Here is an 18,036-nt window from a genome sequence, read left to right as displayed (position 1 = left end):
ACTTCCTCAATACGTTGGCAAAGTGTTACCAAAGCTAGTGGTACAATTTCTCATTACAGCACTTCCTAAAAAACTGAGGGAGAGTTACTGGTTGAAAGTCCACGCTTTTGTGGGTGTGTACAATTATAGTCCTCTATACAAAGGCAATACTGTACCTCCCTTCTCTATGAATGAGCATGTTAGATATGAAAGGCATATGTAGGAATCTCACTTATCTGAGGACACAGTTACTCGAGTCGCTCAGCTCTGTCTGCCTCATCTTTTCCCCCGCCAAGTGCTCAGTGTGTTTTTGTTGTTGAAGAGTTACTAATAGTAGCTGCACTCATTGACTTTTCGTGTTGATGTTATAGCATACACCTACTCATCTGGATCTCTTGTCATTTGATACTTTTATAGCTGCATTTGATATTATAGCTTATACTAAGAACTCATTGCAAAGGGTCACATCAGTATTTTTACTTGGCACAATGTCCTTATGGGATCTAATTTCTCTTGCATTCTAGTGTATATATTCTAGTCTTGAACGCAATCTAATTGACCTGAAAACAGTTTGATTTGTATATAACAAACAGTATTCTGATCCAATTCTTAATGTATTGATTTTCTTTTTAGGACATTCTAGAAGAGATGAGGAAGGAACTATCAAAGCTGAAAGAAGAACTTATTGATGGTAACATTTTATTGCATTGTATTGCCACAATATATGATTGAGCTTTTTAATACTTTTAGAAATAAAATACTCGACACTCACACAGTCAAAAGTTTTAATTTGTTTCTCATGATCTTAAAACATTTTGATCTAAAGGCCTATGGTTAAATGCTTGATAATGTTGTTGTTAATGATGATAATAATAATAATAATAATAATAATAATAAAATTCCCTTATTTCCCTCAATTAAAAGTTAAAGGAAATCTAGTGGAAATTTAGGTAAACTGTGGCTAATTTATTTTAAATTAGTAATACTATTTTTTTTTTTTTTTAAATCAAAATGATTTGTTAATGTAACGTCATTTTTAAATGTATTATTCCCTTTTTTTATACAGATGTTTTTTAATTAGAAATAATAATCTGTAATCTAGGCTAATAATAATAAATAGTAATTTATTTGAGCATTTATTATTTTATATTTGTGTGTATGTATAATAAATAAATGTAATTAATAAATAATAAAAAAAAAAAAAAAAAAAAAAAAATTTATATAAATGTGTGTGTATGTATGTGTGTATATATATATATATATATATATATATATATATATATATATATATATATATATATATATATATAGTATTTATTTATAATTAAATTTAAAAATAAATACATTTATAAATACATTTCAACTATTAATTGATTTTATACAAATGAAATTGTCTTTACAAAATTTCAATTAAAAGTTTCATATATTCCCATATTACCTTTATGTGTTCTTTCATAGTTTTAGTGACATATTGTTTTAACATATTTGAAAAAGTAATAATGAATGATTAGGTGTTTAAACCTTTGACTGTAATATTTTTGTGTAAAATGTAACTAATCTACAGATCTGGCCAGGACTGTGCCTAATTCTTTTGTCGTCTTTGTGTTTTCAGCAATCAGGGAGGAGTTGGGCAAGTCAAACTCTGCATAGGAGGATGAGATGCACCTGTATTTTTTTTAATCACAATCTGTCTCTTCAGAGGTCAGCTTCAGTTATCTCAAAAGCAATGAAAATGGAAAATTACAGTTTTAACCAGTGGTGATCACAATAACCATGTTAATTCGGTGGATCTGTCAAGTATGATGCCGGGAAAGACAAACTTTGAGCGTGGGGGGGCACAAGGAGGCGTATCAGCGAGAGGATAACCAGACGCCTCAAAGCGACGCCATACACCAAAAGCCCCATCTTGAGGGAAGTCAGGACACAGTCTTAAGGAAGTGACTGTCAGTATGCAATGGATGACTTTTACTGTGGAAAGAAAATGATGAAAATAGACAAACTATTACTGAATTACATAGTGTATTAACCATTGAAGAGTGAAATTGTAAATCAAGCAGATGACATTCATTCTACGGCACATTGTTTAGCAAAGGGCAGGCTTTGTTTATGACTTTAAAAGGTGGTAATGGTGGTGGTGAAGTAACGTTAACTCAGTTGGCTTTGTATAGAGCAAAACCTTGAATCTGGCCAACTAAACGAGTATGGTCTATTGCTGCAGGACTCTAAAGCTTGTCTTCCTACTATTTTAACCAGAATATGTACATTAAAATGATGACAAAATAAACATTATACCTGCAAGTCATTCAGTCAACCTGTTCTAATGTACGCCATGACCACATCAGGTAGCTTACTCGCGCTTTTGGTCGGTTTCCATTATTATTCAGACTTCTCTTTTCAAAAGTGAATGCTCAACAGGCTGTCTTTAATGAGCCACTGTTATCTGTATACCTTCTTCGTCTTGTGTGTTCGCTAAGTGTTCGGGAAGATCACGAAGGACAATGCCTTTCTACTGTACATCATTGTAGCTCTCTACCAAAATCCTCTCAGCCAATCGAAGTTAAGGTTGACGTCAACGTCAGCTCAGACCGTATCTGTAGATAGTGCTAACCAGAAATACTATGAACTTTTTATTCACCGTAGGCTCTTTTCGTATTTCTTTCGATTTCAGTGCATGTCTTCTTATGAACGGTAAGGGAAAAATGGTTGCCACGAAAAATAATTTTGTTTTCAGTTCATAAGCAATAAGTGTAGCATTGTTACGCATTTTTTCTTTTTGTTTTTGATCGATCATCCACTCTGCCCTCAAACTGTGTATGAATGTTCTCCATACGCATTCTCAAAAGTGCAGTTCACAACAGACACCTCTTTATAGCCATAAGAAATTTGCAGGGGTATGACATTTTACTCATTTTCCTTTGGATGCAAGTATGTGAAAGATCATGTATGGCAAATTATTCATTTTGCATGGAGTATTAACCAACCAAACAAGTCTGGAGTGTCTAATGAGGGCCAAGCAGCACATCACAGCTTTTTAAATGGGACTTTTTTGTTTTTTTTTGGTCCAATCATTTATTGTTTTACCTCTCTGCACACCGGAAGGCACTTGGCTGTTTTTCAGAGGGGCTTTATCTTCCAACACACTTTTGTTAGGGAACTTTTATTGGGAAATGTGCTTTTTAAGACCGAAATCTTTGTACAAACATGAAGTGTGATTATAGGCTTTGCAAATTTTGAGGAGAATAACGGAGAACATTTTTGACGTTCTCTCAGATCAGATTTTTCCTCAGTTATCCATTTCCCCCATGCTATGCTCACTTGTCAATCAATTCGTAGTTTTTTTTTTTTTTTCTTCTCACTTGCGTAGTTCAATACCATCACTCGAAAATAATCTCTCAAGGAATAAGAACGTTTGTATAGAGTGTTTACAGCATTGATTGCACTTTAAAAACCCGTAGAAGTTCAAATGATTCTATTGCTGACAAGACGGCCGGCACTTTGTGATCGGCAGCATCACCAAAGCTAAACGGTTATCTCTAGAACGTCACAATCTCCAGATCCCTTTGTTTTGACGACAAATAACTATTGTTGATCGGTCTTTAGATTAAGCAACATGTTTTGATCAGGGTTGATTCATTCCTGGATAAACCTGTTTGTGATCTTCATGGTTTGTGCCTTGTTCGGAAATTGCATTTGATATGTCAAAAATGTAAAAGCGTATATATAGAGAGTATTAATTTAGGGCCTGCCATAACTTTATTCATTTGTTTTGCATTTTGCTTCAGTGAGTTACAAAGGACACTTACGATCTTTGTTTAAAATCAAACATGCATTCACGTTCTTTTCTCTGTGTCCTTTTTTTCTGTTGCATTACAGTGTGGATTGTGTTATGGTTAACACCATGTATGCTGGTGGGATCTGAGAAGTGAATCTTTGTCCTGGTGGAAATCAGTTGAACAATATTAGGAAAACATTGATGGTGTTGTCAGCACACTGAGATTCGATTATGAGCAGACTGCTGGTCAGATTCAACTGAATGTCCTTGTAATGCAATTTTCAGTTTCTTTTTTTTTTATCGTTCATGTTGTACCATACTGTTTTCATGTTAATTAGAAGTTTCTTACATGCTAACATTGTTTTGTTTGAGCAAATTAAATAAAAATTGCAATACATTGCTGTTTGCATTTATTTATGAATTAAAAAGCAGAAATGGATTACATGACAAACCACAGTTTTACTTCACTGTATTTTCCTTTTCAAAGCAGCAAACACATCCTGAAGGAATTAAATTGCATTCAGGTTATTAATTTACTTTACAACTTTCTTACTCATTTGCACCTTGTTTTAACATGGCATAACTTCAACTTTCACACCTCATCGAAAGCAAATGATGCTTTTCTGTTTGCTGCTGCACTGTTCCGTCGTGGCAAACAGGAAGAAGGCAGGACTGAAATAAAACTGCAACTAAAGATGAGTTCCACGAATAGTTATAGAACACCATACTCCTCTTAAACACAGGCACCTACAGTGCAATCTTACTGGGCCAGAAAGCAGCTACTAGCAGTTCAAGCACCAATATGCACAAATTGAGACAGCTCCAGGACTGAGCATGTAAAGGCAATGCTACGGTTCTCCTGAAGTCATATGTAGCAGTGCAACTTTGCAAAAACGGAAACAGAGTGAGACTGCTGTGCACCTACTCTTCAGCATAACCTAAGAAAAGCTGGTTTGTGATGAACACGTTTGATTGGTCAATAAGTCTGCAAACTGATTATTTTTCTAAATTAAGCAGTTTATTGTAAAAAAAGGAAAAAGATATTGGAACCATATTATGTAGTCATTATAGAACTTACATTCAATATAAGATTTCTATTGCTCATAACCTAATTTAATAATGTAATATATCTGTACAAATGTAAATTAGGCTATATCACAGAAATCTATTTCAAACTTCACAATGTTAGTTGCCCTACAAAGTTCACATGATTAAAAATTGTAGGCTGAAAGCTCAGTAGTCCTATATATTAACGTTACTTTAAAATGTAATCGTCTGTTGTTTTCACTCTAAACTTTATGGTGATCATCTTATTCAGCGTTGTTTTCTAAGGTAACGTTAGGTTAGGCTACCACATTTACTATTGACAAGATAAGTAGCCTAGCTTAATATAACATAGCGACAAAAAAAGATTCTGTGTTTTAATATAGAAATACCTTTCAATCAACATGATAAATCAGAAGTGGGCGATTAAAAGCATTTATGAACAGTATCAATCTGAAAATAAAATTAAAACCAGAAAACTTCCAACAGATTCTAAGACGTATCGTTTTTAGTTATTAGTTTATGTATTTCAAAAGCATTACTTTACTTCATTACTGAAAAATCAACTATATTAACGTCAATTCCAGTTTAATAAACATTACATTAATGAAGTACATTATTTAACATTTACAAGAAACTTTTCGCGGTAGAAGCACATTCTATGACGTCGGCTGTCCTGTCTCCTCCATATCTCACTGATCAACTGTCTCGCAAGACAGGACTCCATTTTGTAAAAGCCCAAATCCCTTCGAACTCAAATGCCTCGTCTCCAATCAACGCTCACGCAAACCTCTCCGCCGTCCAATCAGAAAATTCAGAAATTTAAAAACAGGACATGTCAGCCAATCACAGAGCTTCCCGCCCTCAAGGTCGCTGGTAGGTTGAGCGGTCACGGAGGGAGGAACGTATTCAAAGCGGGGGCCAGTTTTTAAAACAATATTCTTTATTTTATGAAGTTCCGTGGAGAAGCTTTAGTTATTATTAGGAGATTAAGATCGATTGCAGGTAAGAAATCTTAATGAATTCACTTTGCATGTTTAATGTTTTTGTCTGGAAATGCCTTTATTGTGACTGCGTAGTTAACGGTACAGAACTTGATCAGCGCTCGGTCCGCCCGCAACTCTTGCTTTATGAAGTAAACATAATATATTGCTTTTAACAGTCACTACTTTCTGCATATAATGTACCGAACACTTATACTAATTATTTTTTGTGACTAAAGCTGTTTATCATTGTTTTGGTGTTGGGTCTGAATGATAACTCGATTTCCAGCCGGCTCGTTACACAGGAAACTTGGGCACGGCGCGCATTTATTGTCGTCCACACAACTCGTATGTTTTATCTCCACAATTAAATTCTGCGTTCGTTTTTAATATCTGTTTAAGTTAATGTCTTAGGCTACTTCATATTGGACCTTTCGGTTTCATTATTTTGTATACAAAACTTCAAGTCAGTCATTCCACTCTTTTGCGCTAAATAACCACTTTTAATGGTCTTTTGACTGTGGGTTGGCATTAAATATGTGTTAAATACACCACTAGCTCATTATAACAGTTGGGTTCTGTACTCGTTGTTTATTAATAGTGATTTAATGGTGCTGTGTTATGAGCCTCTCGCATGCGGACTGACAATGGTTTGAATACATGACGTTTTCCCTCCATTCCTGTCATTCTTTTTGCTGTGTTAAAGGAACAGCACGTGAATGCTCTGTGTGCCTCCGTATCACATGAAAAACACTAAGCATAAACACAACAACACTTTATTTTACAGACTTTTTGTATTTGGCTAAATATTTCAGGATGTATGTTCAGTCCGCCAAAGCTAAGGAATTTCGTTGGTCTGTAACTTAAATGTGCAATTAAAATTTCACAAATGTGGTCAGTGTCTGACACAAGTTACTGTTGACTTAAACAAGTCAGATTTTCTGTAGTAAGTTTTAATTCGAATAGCCGCTGGCAGTGATAGTAAAGCGCGCGTGTGTCGTCTTGTGCCATTACATTTGCATAACAAAAGGCATCAGACCCCGCCCACTCACATTCACACAGTTTAAATCTTTTGCTCTGTAGTTTCACTTCAACTCTGGAAACACATGGGACTTCTGCAGTGCTGGACTTCAACTCTGTTGGGTGTGTGTCAGTGTGTTTTGGTTCAAGAATGTCTGGAATGTGTTCATGGGATTAGATGGTTTAGGATAGATGACTTATGTTTTTATGGGCTGTACTTTTCGTGTGGTTTCAATAAGAATTGTTGGGTGTTTCCTTTAACGGAGTGTGCCTTGACTCTGCTAAATAGCCTATGCTTCTATATGTGTGAGTGGAATTTTTACTTGCACATGTGTCTGGCCTTGCTCAAGTGCTAAAATCATTAATGTGTTGGTGGTAAGGAAACTGCTTCATGTTATGGTGGTGTTTGGTCGTTACAACAAAATTTCTTTGCAAGGATTTCTAAACATCTATTTTTTTTTTAAATCAGCACCAAGCGTTACTGTCTTTCAGTGGTGAAGTGATAGTTTTTTAAATTGTTCAAATATATGATAATAATAATAAAGCATAATCGTTAGACTGCAACAATGAAAAAAATCTGCATTATGAATACATTATTATTATTTTGGGATTATATTATTTATGCAAAGTGTATTGCAGTAAAACAGTTGCAAACTTGTTTCTTTTTTGAAATCTTGTTTTGGGTTTTTTAAGCTTGAAAGACCCACCAAATGGGGCAAATTATCTGTTGATCCAAAATTAAAGAACCGGTTGAGTAGAAACAATACTATTACTAGTAATTACTATTTGTCTTTCTTTATGGATTGTTTTTGTCTGTGGCTGGATAGTAAAAGTCATCTCTTTGGTTAGCTTGTTACCTGTGTGATAGTAGAATCCCGCTCATAAAGGCCATTGAGAGCTCAACAATAGTGCGGGTGCAGAGAGTACAGTGTGGATGTGTAGTTCAGACGCATCAGCACTTCTGAGATGGCAGCTGACATCACCGCTTCATTGTCATCAGGCCATGTGCAGCTACTCTGGTGTTTCCCTCATAGGTTTACCATTGAACATGTCTGAAATATTCACACAGAATCTTTAGGTCTAGAAAGAATTTAGATTGTTAGTTTGTTTTGAAGCACACATGCTCATGTGCCTTATGTTTTTTAAAGGTGATGTGTGCTTTTCCCAATGTAAATCCCAGCTTAATATGCAGAGACAACTGTAAGTAAGCTATTCATGGGTAACATTTCCCAAAAATATAAACACTGTGGCACTTTGATTACATCAAATCTTTGTTTTCCCACCATGTGTTTTTTTTAGTTTGTCTGTTCAGTGAAAGACTTTGTCTTGTAAAACCTGTCTGAGTACTTAAACCAGTTGAAAAATCAGTTTGGTGATGCTATTGGCACAGAAGTTACACACTGACTTCATCTTTAAGGGCTGCACTGCTGCATAATACTATCATTAAGTCAGTGTTGAAGCATTTAGTTTCTAGTATGTAATTTCCAGACTGTTATGTTGTTTAATGTTTAGTAGTTCGTTAAACTGGAAAGGCCATAAGAATGCACAATGCCATCATACTAATCCGATTCCTGTGGGAAAAAAAAACATGGTGAATTGGTTGGGATGCAGACCTTTTATCTTGTGTTAATTGTTTTGTAGGTAAACGAGAATGCCGGCTACAAGGTTTCAAAATGGAGATACTGTAATGGGCCGCTGGCCTGGCAGTAACCTTTATTATGAGGTCAAGGTACTGAGTTACGACAGCAAGACTCGGCTCTACACGGTCATCTACAAAGATGGTACTGAGCTGGAGCTGAAGGAATCTGACATCACGGTATGAAACCTCTCTCTGACATGTTCTCCAGCATGATTTGAGAATGATTCAAATGGCTTCTTGTGCTACAATTAGAGCCAAAACATATGACCATCTGTACAAATGAGTTCACTTGATCAAAGACACATTTTCTAATGTGATTACTTTAGTGACCTAGAAAGTGAGCAGAATGTTTCTTAATGTAATAATATTTCTTCAAAGGTTTCAAAATGTATTAATTTCTAGGTTCTAATCCATGCCTCCGGAAATAGCAGTTAAATTTAACTGAACTTAACTTGCAGTGTCTTGTGGATATTGTTTTCTTTATTGCAGAGCATGACCGTATTTAAGCAGGGTGTTACACGCTCTCGGTCCAGATCCCGCTCTCGCTCACCGGGCCGCCCACGTCGTAGTCGCTCCCGTTCTCCTGCTAGGACGTCCCGTCGATCTTCTTCTCGCACCACAGATGTGCAAGTGCGCAGGGAAAAGCTCAAAGAAGTGCTGGAGGTCCGACTCACACCCGTGGTAAGGACGCTCATTTGTTAGGACAAACACATGCTCGCTTTATTCCGGTCTTTCTTTCTCTTTGCATGATCTATCTAACCCAGGATGTTCAGATTCACACACACTCTATAGTCTCTTTTTCAAAGAAGTCTCTTATTCTCACCAGGATGCATTTATATAAGAAAACGGTAAAATTGTGAAATATTACTGCAATTTAAAATATTTTTGTTCTATTTGAATGTATTTTAAAATCTGTTTTATTCATGTGATGGCATTTTTGTGTTGATTTTAAGTATAGGAGTTTAATCTAATTCAGAGTCATTAACCCAATCCTTTTAATGCTGTTATCTTATTTGTCTTTCCTCATGGGTTCACCTCACGTGTGCTTGACTGTCACCTGTCTCAGCTGATGAAACATGAGAACAATAGCAACAGCAAACATGAGAAGAAAGAAGAAAATAATACAGATAATACAGCTTCCACAATCACTGAGGTATGGGTCTATATGTTAGAAACTGGTCTAGTGAAGGTTGGAATGTCATGATGCATGCATGTTGTGCCTCTCATGTGTGACAGGAGCCCATTTAGTTGTCCACACAAAGCTAAAGCTGACTGCGGTTTCTGTTTAATCATACCCTCACGTTTTTCAGCATGTTTCTCCTCATGGGACAATTGAATGGGCTTTACAAAGCATGACCCGACTGCTTTACCCTTACAGTTGTGCGGTCACAAAATAGTAACATTTCTTGACTTAAGCAGCTTTCCGACCGGAGGAACCTTTTCACAGTTCCTAGAACTATTGGCTAAAGTACCCGGATGTCGGCGTGTTCGCACCGCAGGAACTAGGAACAATTTTAGTTCTAGGAACTCCATTTGGTGGAACTAATTTAGGTCCTACTTCAGAGTAGGGTCTAAACCAGCACTATAGGAACTACCCGTGACGTTAGTGTACGCTGATTGACCGAACGCACGCGGAACACCAGCACCCGCCATTTTTAAAACAGCTAGAATGTAAACACACAGATTATAGCCTATATATTTACTCCATAAACTAACTATACAAACATGGAAAACAGTGATAGATGGGTCTCTAAACCTTTATGCTGAAGAGAAAATCCAACACAACTTTGAGAGGACCAAGCCAAACATGATTATGTTTATCTGCCCAGCTAGCAACACTGGACATCAACCACACGGCATAGGCTAATAACCTTTTTTTCATATACTGTCTACTTTCTATAACAGTTCTATCTAATAACATATTAAATAGTACTGTTAGACAGATCGCTAACTAATAAACACAGAGAATGCGAGCATTGTTTGCTCTGGCGTTCTCAGCGCCGTCAAAATAAAAGTCACAGTGCTTGCGTCACTCCCTTACCCCTCCTACCAGTTCCTATGGCCACTTGGCCAGTGCGAACGCAAACAGCAAAACCGAGTTTGGGGGAGAGTAGTTCTTAGAACTGTTTAGAAGTGGACAGTTCCTAGAACTAAGTTCCTGTAACTACTTGGTCGGAAAGTGGCTATAGACTGACAGTGAGATCGATTGCCACTGAAACATTGAGTCAAAGCATGACACACATACTTTTATTTTATTGACTCTATAGAGTTTCTCAAATTGGGAAGCAGTGGTTTTAACGGGACAGTAACACATGAACACTACAGTTCAAAAGTTTGGGGTTAGTAAAATGTTTTTGAAAAGAAGTCTTTTGTGTTTATCAGGGCTGCAGTTATTTATTGTTGCAATTTTAACTGTTTTAAAGGTGTCCTATTATGGCCGTTTACAAAGTCTTGATTTTGTTTTTGGGGTGTACTAGAATATGTTTTAGTCTGTCCCGTTTACTCTTCCCAGTCTGTCCCGAGCACGTCGTTTTCGATGAAGCCCCTTCCGAAATTCTAAATGTGCTGTGGTTGGTTAGCTGGCCCAGGTTGTTGTGATTGGCAGCGCTTAGCGCGTGTTCGGGAAATGTCCCGCCCCTCCATAACTGCGTTTTTCTCTAGTGTAAATATAAAGGATGGCGGCAATTTCGAAACACTAACAAGAGGACAGTGCAGAACAGATTTCATGCATGGACTTTGCAAGCACGGATTTCACAGGATGTTTCAGAGTGGTATGTTTTACTTATACATTATAGATACGATGTTATCCCCATTTAATCATGATATATGTCGGAAAACTGTTTATACAAACAGTAATCGATCACAAAAACATGGTTAATTTTCCTAAGGGGCGGAGAACAGCCTCACAAAAGCTATAGTAAACAACACTATATCAACACTAATGTTGGCTAACAGGCGAGTGTAGCAACAACATACAACCTATAATTAGAACTGTTAATAGAAAATGCAACTACAAATAATAAGACATAATTACAAGTTGTGATCTATAAACAACAGATTGTCCCGAAACTGCTCCATTTCAGGAGAAGCTTATGTGTGTAGCCTGCATCTTGGTTCTGGAAGCTTTTCTCTGTAAAATGTGCTGTGCACAGATAAACATCGGGATTATAATGTTCAAAATAAATATAAAATACATTTTAACCACTCTAAGTTCATCAGCCTTTGGAAAAAACAGCATCTCTTTGATATAGCAGCAGCTCATCCAGGCCTCGTCCGCTTTTTTGCTTATTCCATGGGCGCGGATTATTTAAATGAGGAACATTATGACTTCTTAAAGCCTGGAAAAATCGTGTTGTAGTCCAAACAAGCCGTTCGTTGTAGTTCTTGAAAAGTGGATTTTGTTAAATAAAATATCTCCCTTTGGAGTGGACTTTGTAACCTTGCAGATCTTTTTTATTCTCGAAAAGGAACATTACACACTAACTTAAGTTGAAAAAGTGAAAAAGCATAATAGGACCCCTTTAATATATTTCAAAATGCCATTTATTCCTGTGATGCAAAGCTGAATTTTGAGCATCCATTTCTCCAGTCTTCAGTGTTACATCCTTCAGAAATCATTCTAGTATTATTATTATCATTCTTATTATTATCAATGTTGAAAACAGTTGTGTTGCTTGCTTAATATTTTTGTTTGAAATAGAAATATTTTGTATCATAAATGTCTTTACTGTCACTTTTGGCCATGCATCAAATACAAATAAAAGTATTCATTTCTTTTACTAACCCCAAACTTTTGAACAGCCGTGTGTTTCTGTTTTTATGGGTGTGGATTTTTTGGGTGTTTGTATTCTTTTGTGTTCAGTAAATAAAGTGTTCACATTTAGAATGCTGTCTTGTCTTGACTCATTGTAATGTTCAGCAGAAGACAGAGACTGAATCAGAGAACCAGGCAGGTGGACGCTACAATCTACGGCGCAGGAAGGACCAGGGCGATGGCAAGACAGTAGAGATGGAGAAAAAGGAAGAGACAGAGGCATTATCACAAACTAAAACACCTGTTGCCATCAAGACAACTGATCTGGAGTTTGGTGGAAGAGTTGGTGAGTTTTGTCAGTGATTTAATGTACTTTTGTACTGTGTAGATATTCGCAGCACACATCTTTGGGGCAAAATGTTTATCAGAGCATTTTAAAATGGCTTTTACCAATTTTTATCAACATCTATCTTGTATTATGTCATGAAACTAAATGACTAACATAAGTACAAATAAAAAAATAAAATAAAATGCTATAAAAAAAAAAGTGTAGAATATGGCCTTTTTTAATGCAAACATTAAGTCTACAGTAAAGCAACCAGAATTTCTTGTCTGAAATTCTCTGATTATTTCTGGCATATTTCAAATAAATCATTGGTTAAGATTATAATAAAGGAGCCCCTTTCCTCTTTCAGGTGTATTCTTCCTGATGTTTCTGTTGCCCGTGGCTGTGTTGGCGCTGCTCATTCTCGGTGGGCAGAAGGATGCCAGTCTCCAGAGCTTTCCTCTTGAGCTTCCTACCCTTCAGTCTCTCTGGGACATTCAGGTCTTTGGCATCGTCCTGCTCTGGCTTCTCTTCCAGGCCTTCCTCTCCCTGCTCCCTGTCGGAAAGGTACGGTTCCCAATCACATGACTCCCCGTGACCCGGGTTTAGGCACATGACCACATAACTCTGTGGCTCTTGTTTCTGCTTTGCCTGTTAGCTGCAGTGAAGCAGGCTAGATTAGATTAATCACTAGAGGTGGCATGCTGATAGAGAGCCTCTCTGGAAAACATCTGGTTTCGTTTCCAGCAGCTTAAGGGTAATTATGATAGGATCTAAAAATTGCAGTGCTTTTCCCTGAGTTTGAGGTTAAACAGATTATTTCAAGATGATTCTGGGTTTTTATGAAACAAAAAGGACCTGGTTGCCTAGCAATAATTTAATATTATAAACTCGCAATTCTGACTTTTGTAATTGCGATTTATAAAGTCTAATTCTGGGGGGAAAATACTTTTATCTCAGAATTGCGAGTTTATATCTCACAATTGCGACTTTAACATCACACAATTATGAGAAAAAGTCAGAATTTCGTGATATATAGTCGCAATTGTGAGAAAAAAGGTCTATAGAGAGTGCGGGTTTATATATTGCACTTCTGACTTTATAACACGCAGTTGCTTTTTTCTTGCAATTGCAAGTTCATATCAGAATTGCGAGATTATCTTTATAAAACAGCTCTTTGTCAGACTTTTTTGTCAGATTTGTTTATGAATCAATTTTGATTGTGTCCCTGATTGTGTAATCAGGCTTTCAAAAATAATTGAAAAAAAAATTGGATTTAGATTTATCGGCCAACATATCGGTTATCGGCTTTCAAATAAAGGATTATCAGTATCGGCCAAATTTTTCATATATTTGCATCCCTAACTACATGGTTATGCAATATATAAAACATTTGGGGATTACTGTAATATAAAATAACTCATATCATGATTTTAGTCATTATGATTGAAATATTAGGAAAATCCTTTGTATGATGCAGAATACTAAGATTAATATGATAAGCTTGTTTTTATCAAACATGAACTATTATAGTGTTTATTAAAATTTTAAATGAGTTTTTATATATATATATAGTTATATATATTTTCAGTTTTGTGCATGTGCTTTTGTCATTTTTTTTTTTTTTTTATATATTTCTATTTAGCTTTAATTTATTTTATTTTTTTTACAGCTCGTTGAAGGAATGCCTCTCAAGAATGGGAAAACCTTGAAATATAGGATTAATGGTCAGTCTTCAATGTTGATACATTTTAATGTTAATGAAATTGAGTTTTTGTTTTGACATTGATTGAAAAACCTTAAAATGAAGCTTATTTCAGTTTGGTTTTAAAATCTTCACTACTCTATATTTGTGAGCGAGCTGTTTGACGATCTCAGCTTCTGTTTTCCGTCAGGTTTCTATGCTCTCCTCCTCACGGCTGTGGCAGTAGGTGTTGCCGTGTACCAGGAGGTGGATCTCAGCTACATCCATGCTCACTTCCTGCAGTTCTGCACTTCGGCCCTGCTCATCGCCACTCTTCTCAGCGTCTATCTGTTCGTCCGCTCCCGCTGGGCGTCTGAGGACGAGCTCGCTCCTGGAGGGAACTCTGGTAAGATGAATAGTGTGAGATCAAGCTGTGTTGACTGACTTTTCCCATTTTGGTTCAGAGTATTTTCACTTCTATGGCTTTTAAAGGTTCTCATACCCATTTTCAGGTTCAAATGATCATCCAGACAGAGTTGACATGTATTTCCTGTTACATTCCTCAGTGCTAGTTAAAATAGACCAGTCATAGTTGTTTATGATTACTAGATAAGCCTTCTAATAAAATCATTTTATACAGATTGCAAGGAAGGATTTATATGTCAGGTACAGTTAATAGATTTAAAAGATTATTCTTTTGATTCCTCTAGGCTACATCATTTATGATTTCTTCATGGGCAGAGAGTTAAATCCCCGCATCAAAAACTTCGATATCAAGTTCTTCTGTGAAATGCGCCCAGGCCTGATGGGTTGGGTGAGTATTGTTATTGTTTTTTGCTCCCTCTTGTGGTCAAAATGTTGCAATTTGCCAGATGAAATCAGTGATTCCTTAACTTTTCTTCCTTATTAAAGTGTACTTTTTTAACCAGTTAAAGAAGAAACATAATTCTTGCTTGTTTCCACAGGTATTGATTAACTTTGCGATGTTGCTCGCTGAAATGAAGCTCCAGAATCTCGAGAATCCCTCTCCAGCGATGCTCCTGGTTAACATCTTCCAGCTCCTCTGGGTTGTTGATGGTTTTTGGCATGAGGTACAACAAAGGTTTTCCATAACAAACATAATTATTTCTTAATGCATTGTGGAAACCATGAACTGACTCGAATTAAATCACTCTGTGTTTCAGGAGAAACTTCTGACCATGATGGATATAGTCTACGATGGTTTCGGATTTATGTTGACGTTTGGAGATCTGGCTTTTGTTCCCTTTACATTCACCTGCCAAGCGTATTATCTAGTCAGCCATCCCAACGAACTCTCTGTATTCTGGATTGTTACCCTCATCACTATGAATGGTCAGTTTCTGACACATTTTCCTACTATTTTTTCTTTAGCTACACCATAAAGTACATTTAGATGCTAATTCAGCCAATAAGAACAGGATATTGATATGTTCAGACTTTAAACTTGAGGTTTTTTTAACTTTCCCATCAGGAGTTGGATACTACATTTTCCGGAAAGCCAACTCTCAGAAGTTTGCCTTCAGGAAAAACCCTTCTGACCCGGCTGTGTCTCGTAAGTGTTTTAAAACGGATAAAACTAAAGAATAAACATAAATTGTTAAGACTGTTTGGTCTAAAATAGTTTTATCTTTACCTTATCAGACCTGAAAACTATTCCTACTGCAACTGGAAAGAGTCTTATTGTGTCTGGTCTCTGGGGGTTCGTCCGTCATCCTAATTACCTGGGTGATATCATCATGGGTTTGGCATGGTCTCTACCATGTGGTAAGTGTTCAGATTCCGTTCACCGTTCTGATGAAATCAAGCTTTCTTATCAGTCTGTTTTTACTCAATTCCACCATTTTATCCCTAACTTTTCCATTAGGATTCAACCATTTGATCCCGTACTTTTACCTGATCTACTTGATCGCTCTGCTGGTGCACCGTAATGCACGGGACGAGCGTCAGTGCAGGAAAAAGTACGGCTCTGCGTGGGAAGAGTACTGCAAAGCTGTCCCGTACCGCATTTTCCCTGGGATATACTGAGAACTCAATCTGTTATGGACACTCGGGGCAAATAAAATGTCTCAGGATGACATTGAACATCAGACTGGGAATGAGTTGTTAGCAGCTTGCTGTCTTTTTTAAATATTTGACTTTTTTCGCAATAGAGCACCAAATTTTCTGCCTTGTCACAAAATGTTTACGGATTGTGGACCCTGCTTCAGTTTTCAGAGCTTGATGTCTTAAAAATGTATATTGTTGTACAGATGTGCTTTTTTTTTCTTCTTGTTTTGCATAATCCGTAACTTGCCATCTCATCTTATGTACACATATATACACAGTCAAAGTATCTGCTTGGCTATTTACCGTTGACCTTTTGTAATGACAATTTGTGTAATGCTTTTGTATATTGTGTATGATGGGATATTGTTTTTAATATGTATAGTAAGAAAATGTGTAATGTTCTTTCTCAGGACCAGCAATTTGTGAAGAAGAAAAAAACAACAAAACTATATTTTCTTAATTTCTGTATATATTTAATACAAAAATGTAGTTAGGGTTTGCATTTTAGGCATTATGCACTATGCTAAAAGACTTTCTTTTATCCAAAGTTCACAAAATTTGGCTTTGCTACCTCAGATTTTCCTGTAAACATTTGCTTTTTTGTTTCAGGCACTATGTGAAGTATCCCAGTATCTTTTTCAAATTCTTAATTGTGTGCTGTGAACAAAAACTTTGAGCTTTGAACTTCAATCTTGTACAAGGTAGCGTAACTTCTTTACATTTTTATTAAGGTTTTAATTTAAAATGACAATGCTCAACTGTGAATGTGTTACGTAAGGCTTTTCTTAACTTATTACTTTTGCATATGTTTTATGCAAGTATATCACTTGTGGGCATATTTGTCCTAATGAGAGTTTTAAGTGTTTATAACTAAGATGAGCTGTTACTTAATCGCAGTGAAAAGAAGCATTGTACAATGTTATTTATCTGGTTAAATTTTAGAATGTTCAATTTTGTTAAATTTTGTTTATCCTGACCAGCAATTTCTGTAAAAATGCCATTTTTAATACCCATTATTAATTAAACCACTCTAGACAAACAGATTGCCATGTCTTACTGCAAAATGAAATGTACAGATGACAGATTTTTATTATTATTATTATAGGTTAGTAGATGTTTTGTAGATATTTCAAGTTGCATTTGACTGTTGAGTCTGATTTGTTTCCTACTGTAGTTGTTAGTCTATCTTTTACCATCCTCTTTTTATTCCATTTTTTTCCTGTCAATAACTCCACTCTCTCTGGTCAAATGACTTGTAACTGATAAATGTGTTATCAAAAGAATTTGTTGTCACAAAATACATTAAATGTTCTATTTCTTTTCCATATTTTTAGACTATTTGTAAATTTCATATAGCCTATATAGTGTCATTTTAAGTATTTTTCTGAGAAGTACACCAAAAGTAGAATGAAAGTATAGCCTACTTTCTCATTTTAGTTTAAAAATAGCACACTTGTATAAACTTTTGGGAATTCCCACAAACTACCCACTTATAGCGTTATAATCTTGAGATCCAACAAAAATGTTTTAGTAAAATATGACGGTAATAAAAAAAAAAAAATATATATATATTGCTTTAAATGTTTCATTGACCTTGTAAATGTTTTTCCCATTTGGTGGCCTTCTAAATTAATTGACTTGGTAAGCTATACCAATGAGGATAACAAAAACTTGAGTGTGAGATTTACTGATAAAGAGTGAGAAATTCTTCATTGGAAGAATTGCAGAATTACACTTTTACACTTAAACCATAAGCATTTCAGCTTACT

The 18,036-nt window shown here is 36.0% G+C and overlaps 2 protein-coding genes across 9 annotated transcripts in view; both read left to right on the top strand.

The window, feature by feature from the left end:
- The window catches only part of enah (ENAH actin regulator), a 109,724-nt gene extending 105,576 nt beyond the window's left edge, over positions 1–4,148 (top strand). For all 7 annotated transcript variants that reach the window (XM_079887383.1, XM_079887387.1, XM_079887385.1 and 4 more), the window contains 2 exons: positions 613–670; positions 1,592–4,148. In XM_079887383.1, the coding sequence (XP_079743509.1) occupies positions 613–670; positions 1,592–1,629 (96 nt within the window). In that variant the 3' untranslated portion in view covers positions 1,630–4,148. The remainder of the gene's footprint in view (positions 1–612; positions 671–1,591) is intronic.
- A 1,519-nt stretch (positions 4,149–5,667) lies between these two features.
- lbr (lamin B receptor) lies at positions 5,668–17,173 on the top strand. Of its 2 annotated transcripts, none has more exons than XM_079887873.1 (14): positions 5,668–5,800; positions 8,440–8,614; positions 8,927–9,118; positions 9,504–9,590; positions 12,360–12,537; positions 12,887–13,083; positions 14,189–14,243; positions 14,412–14,606; positions 14,911–15,014; positions 15,166–15,291; positions 15,385–15,553; positions 15,693–15,773; positions 15,863–15,985; positions 16,086–17,173. In XM_079887873.1, exons 2-14 carry the CDS (start codon positions 8,450–8,452, stop codon positions 16,244–16,246), a joined length of 1,833 nt encoding a protein of 610 aa, XP_079743999.1. In that variant the 5' UTR covers positions 5,668–5,800; positions 8,440–8,449; the 3' UTR covers positions 16,247–17,173. The 2 variants fall into 2 exon arrangements, with proteins under 2 accessions (XP_079743999.1, XP_079743998.1); XM_079887872.1 differs by having other exon boundaries at positions 12,357–12,537.
- The last annotated feature ends 863 nt before the right edge of the window (positions 17,174–18,036 follow it).

Source organism: Squalius cephalus (genome assembly GCF_949319135.1).
Source record: "Squalius cephalus genome assembly, chromosome: 12".
NCBI lineage: Eukaryota > Metazoa > Chordata > Actinopteri > Cypriniformes > Leuciscidae > Squalius > Squalius cephalus.
Note: the sequence above shows the minus strand (reverse complement) of the source record. Positions and strands in the feature narration are given on the sequence as shown.

Coding starts and splice junctions, on each gene's coding strand:
- lbr (XM_079887872.1), top strand. CDS start 8,450: ATGCCGGCTACAAGGTTTCAAAATGGAGATACTGTAATGGGCCGCTGG. Junction 14,607..14,910: donor CGCTCCTGGAGGGAACTCTG/GTAAGATGAATA, acceptor TGATTCCTCTAG/GCTACATCATTTATGATTTC. Junction 15,986..16,085: donor GGCATGGTCTCTACCATGTG/GTAAGTGTTCAG, acceptor CTTTTCCATTAG/GATTCAACCATTTGATCCCG.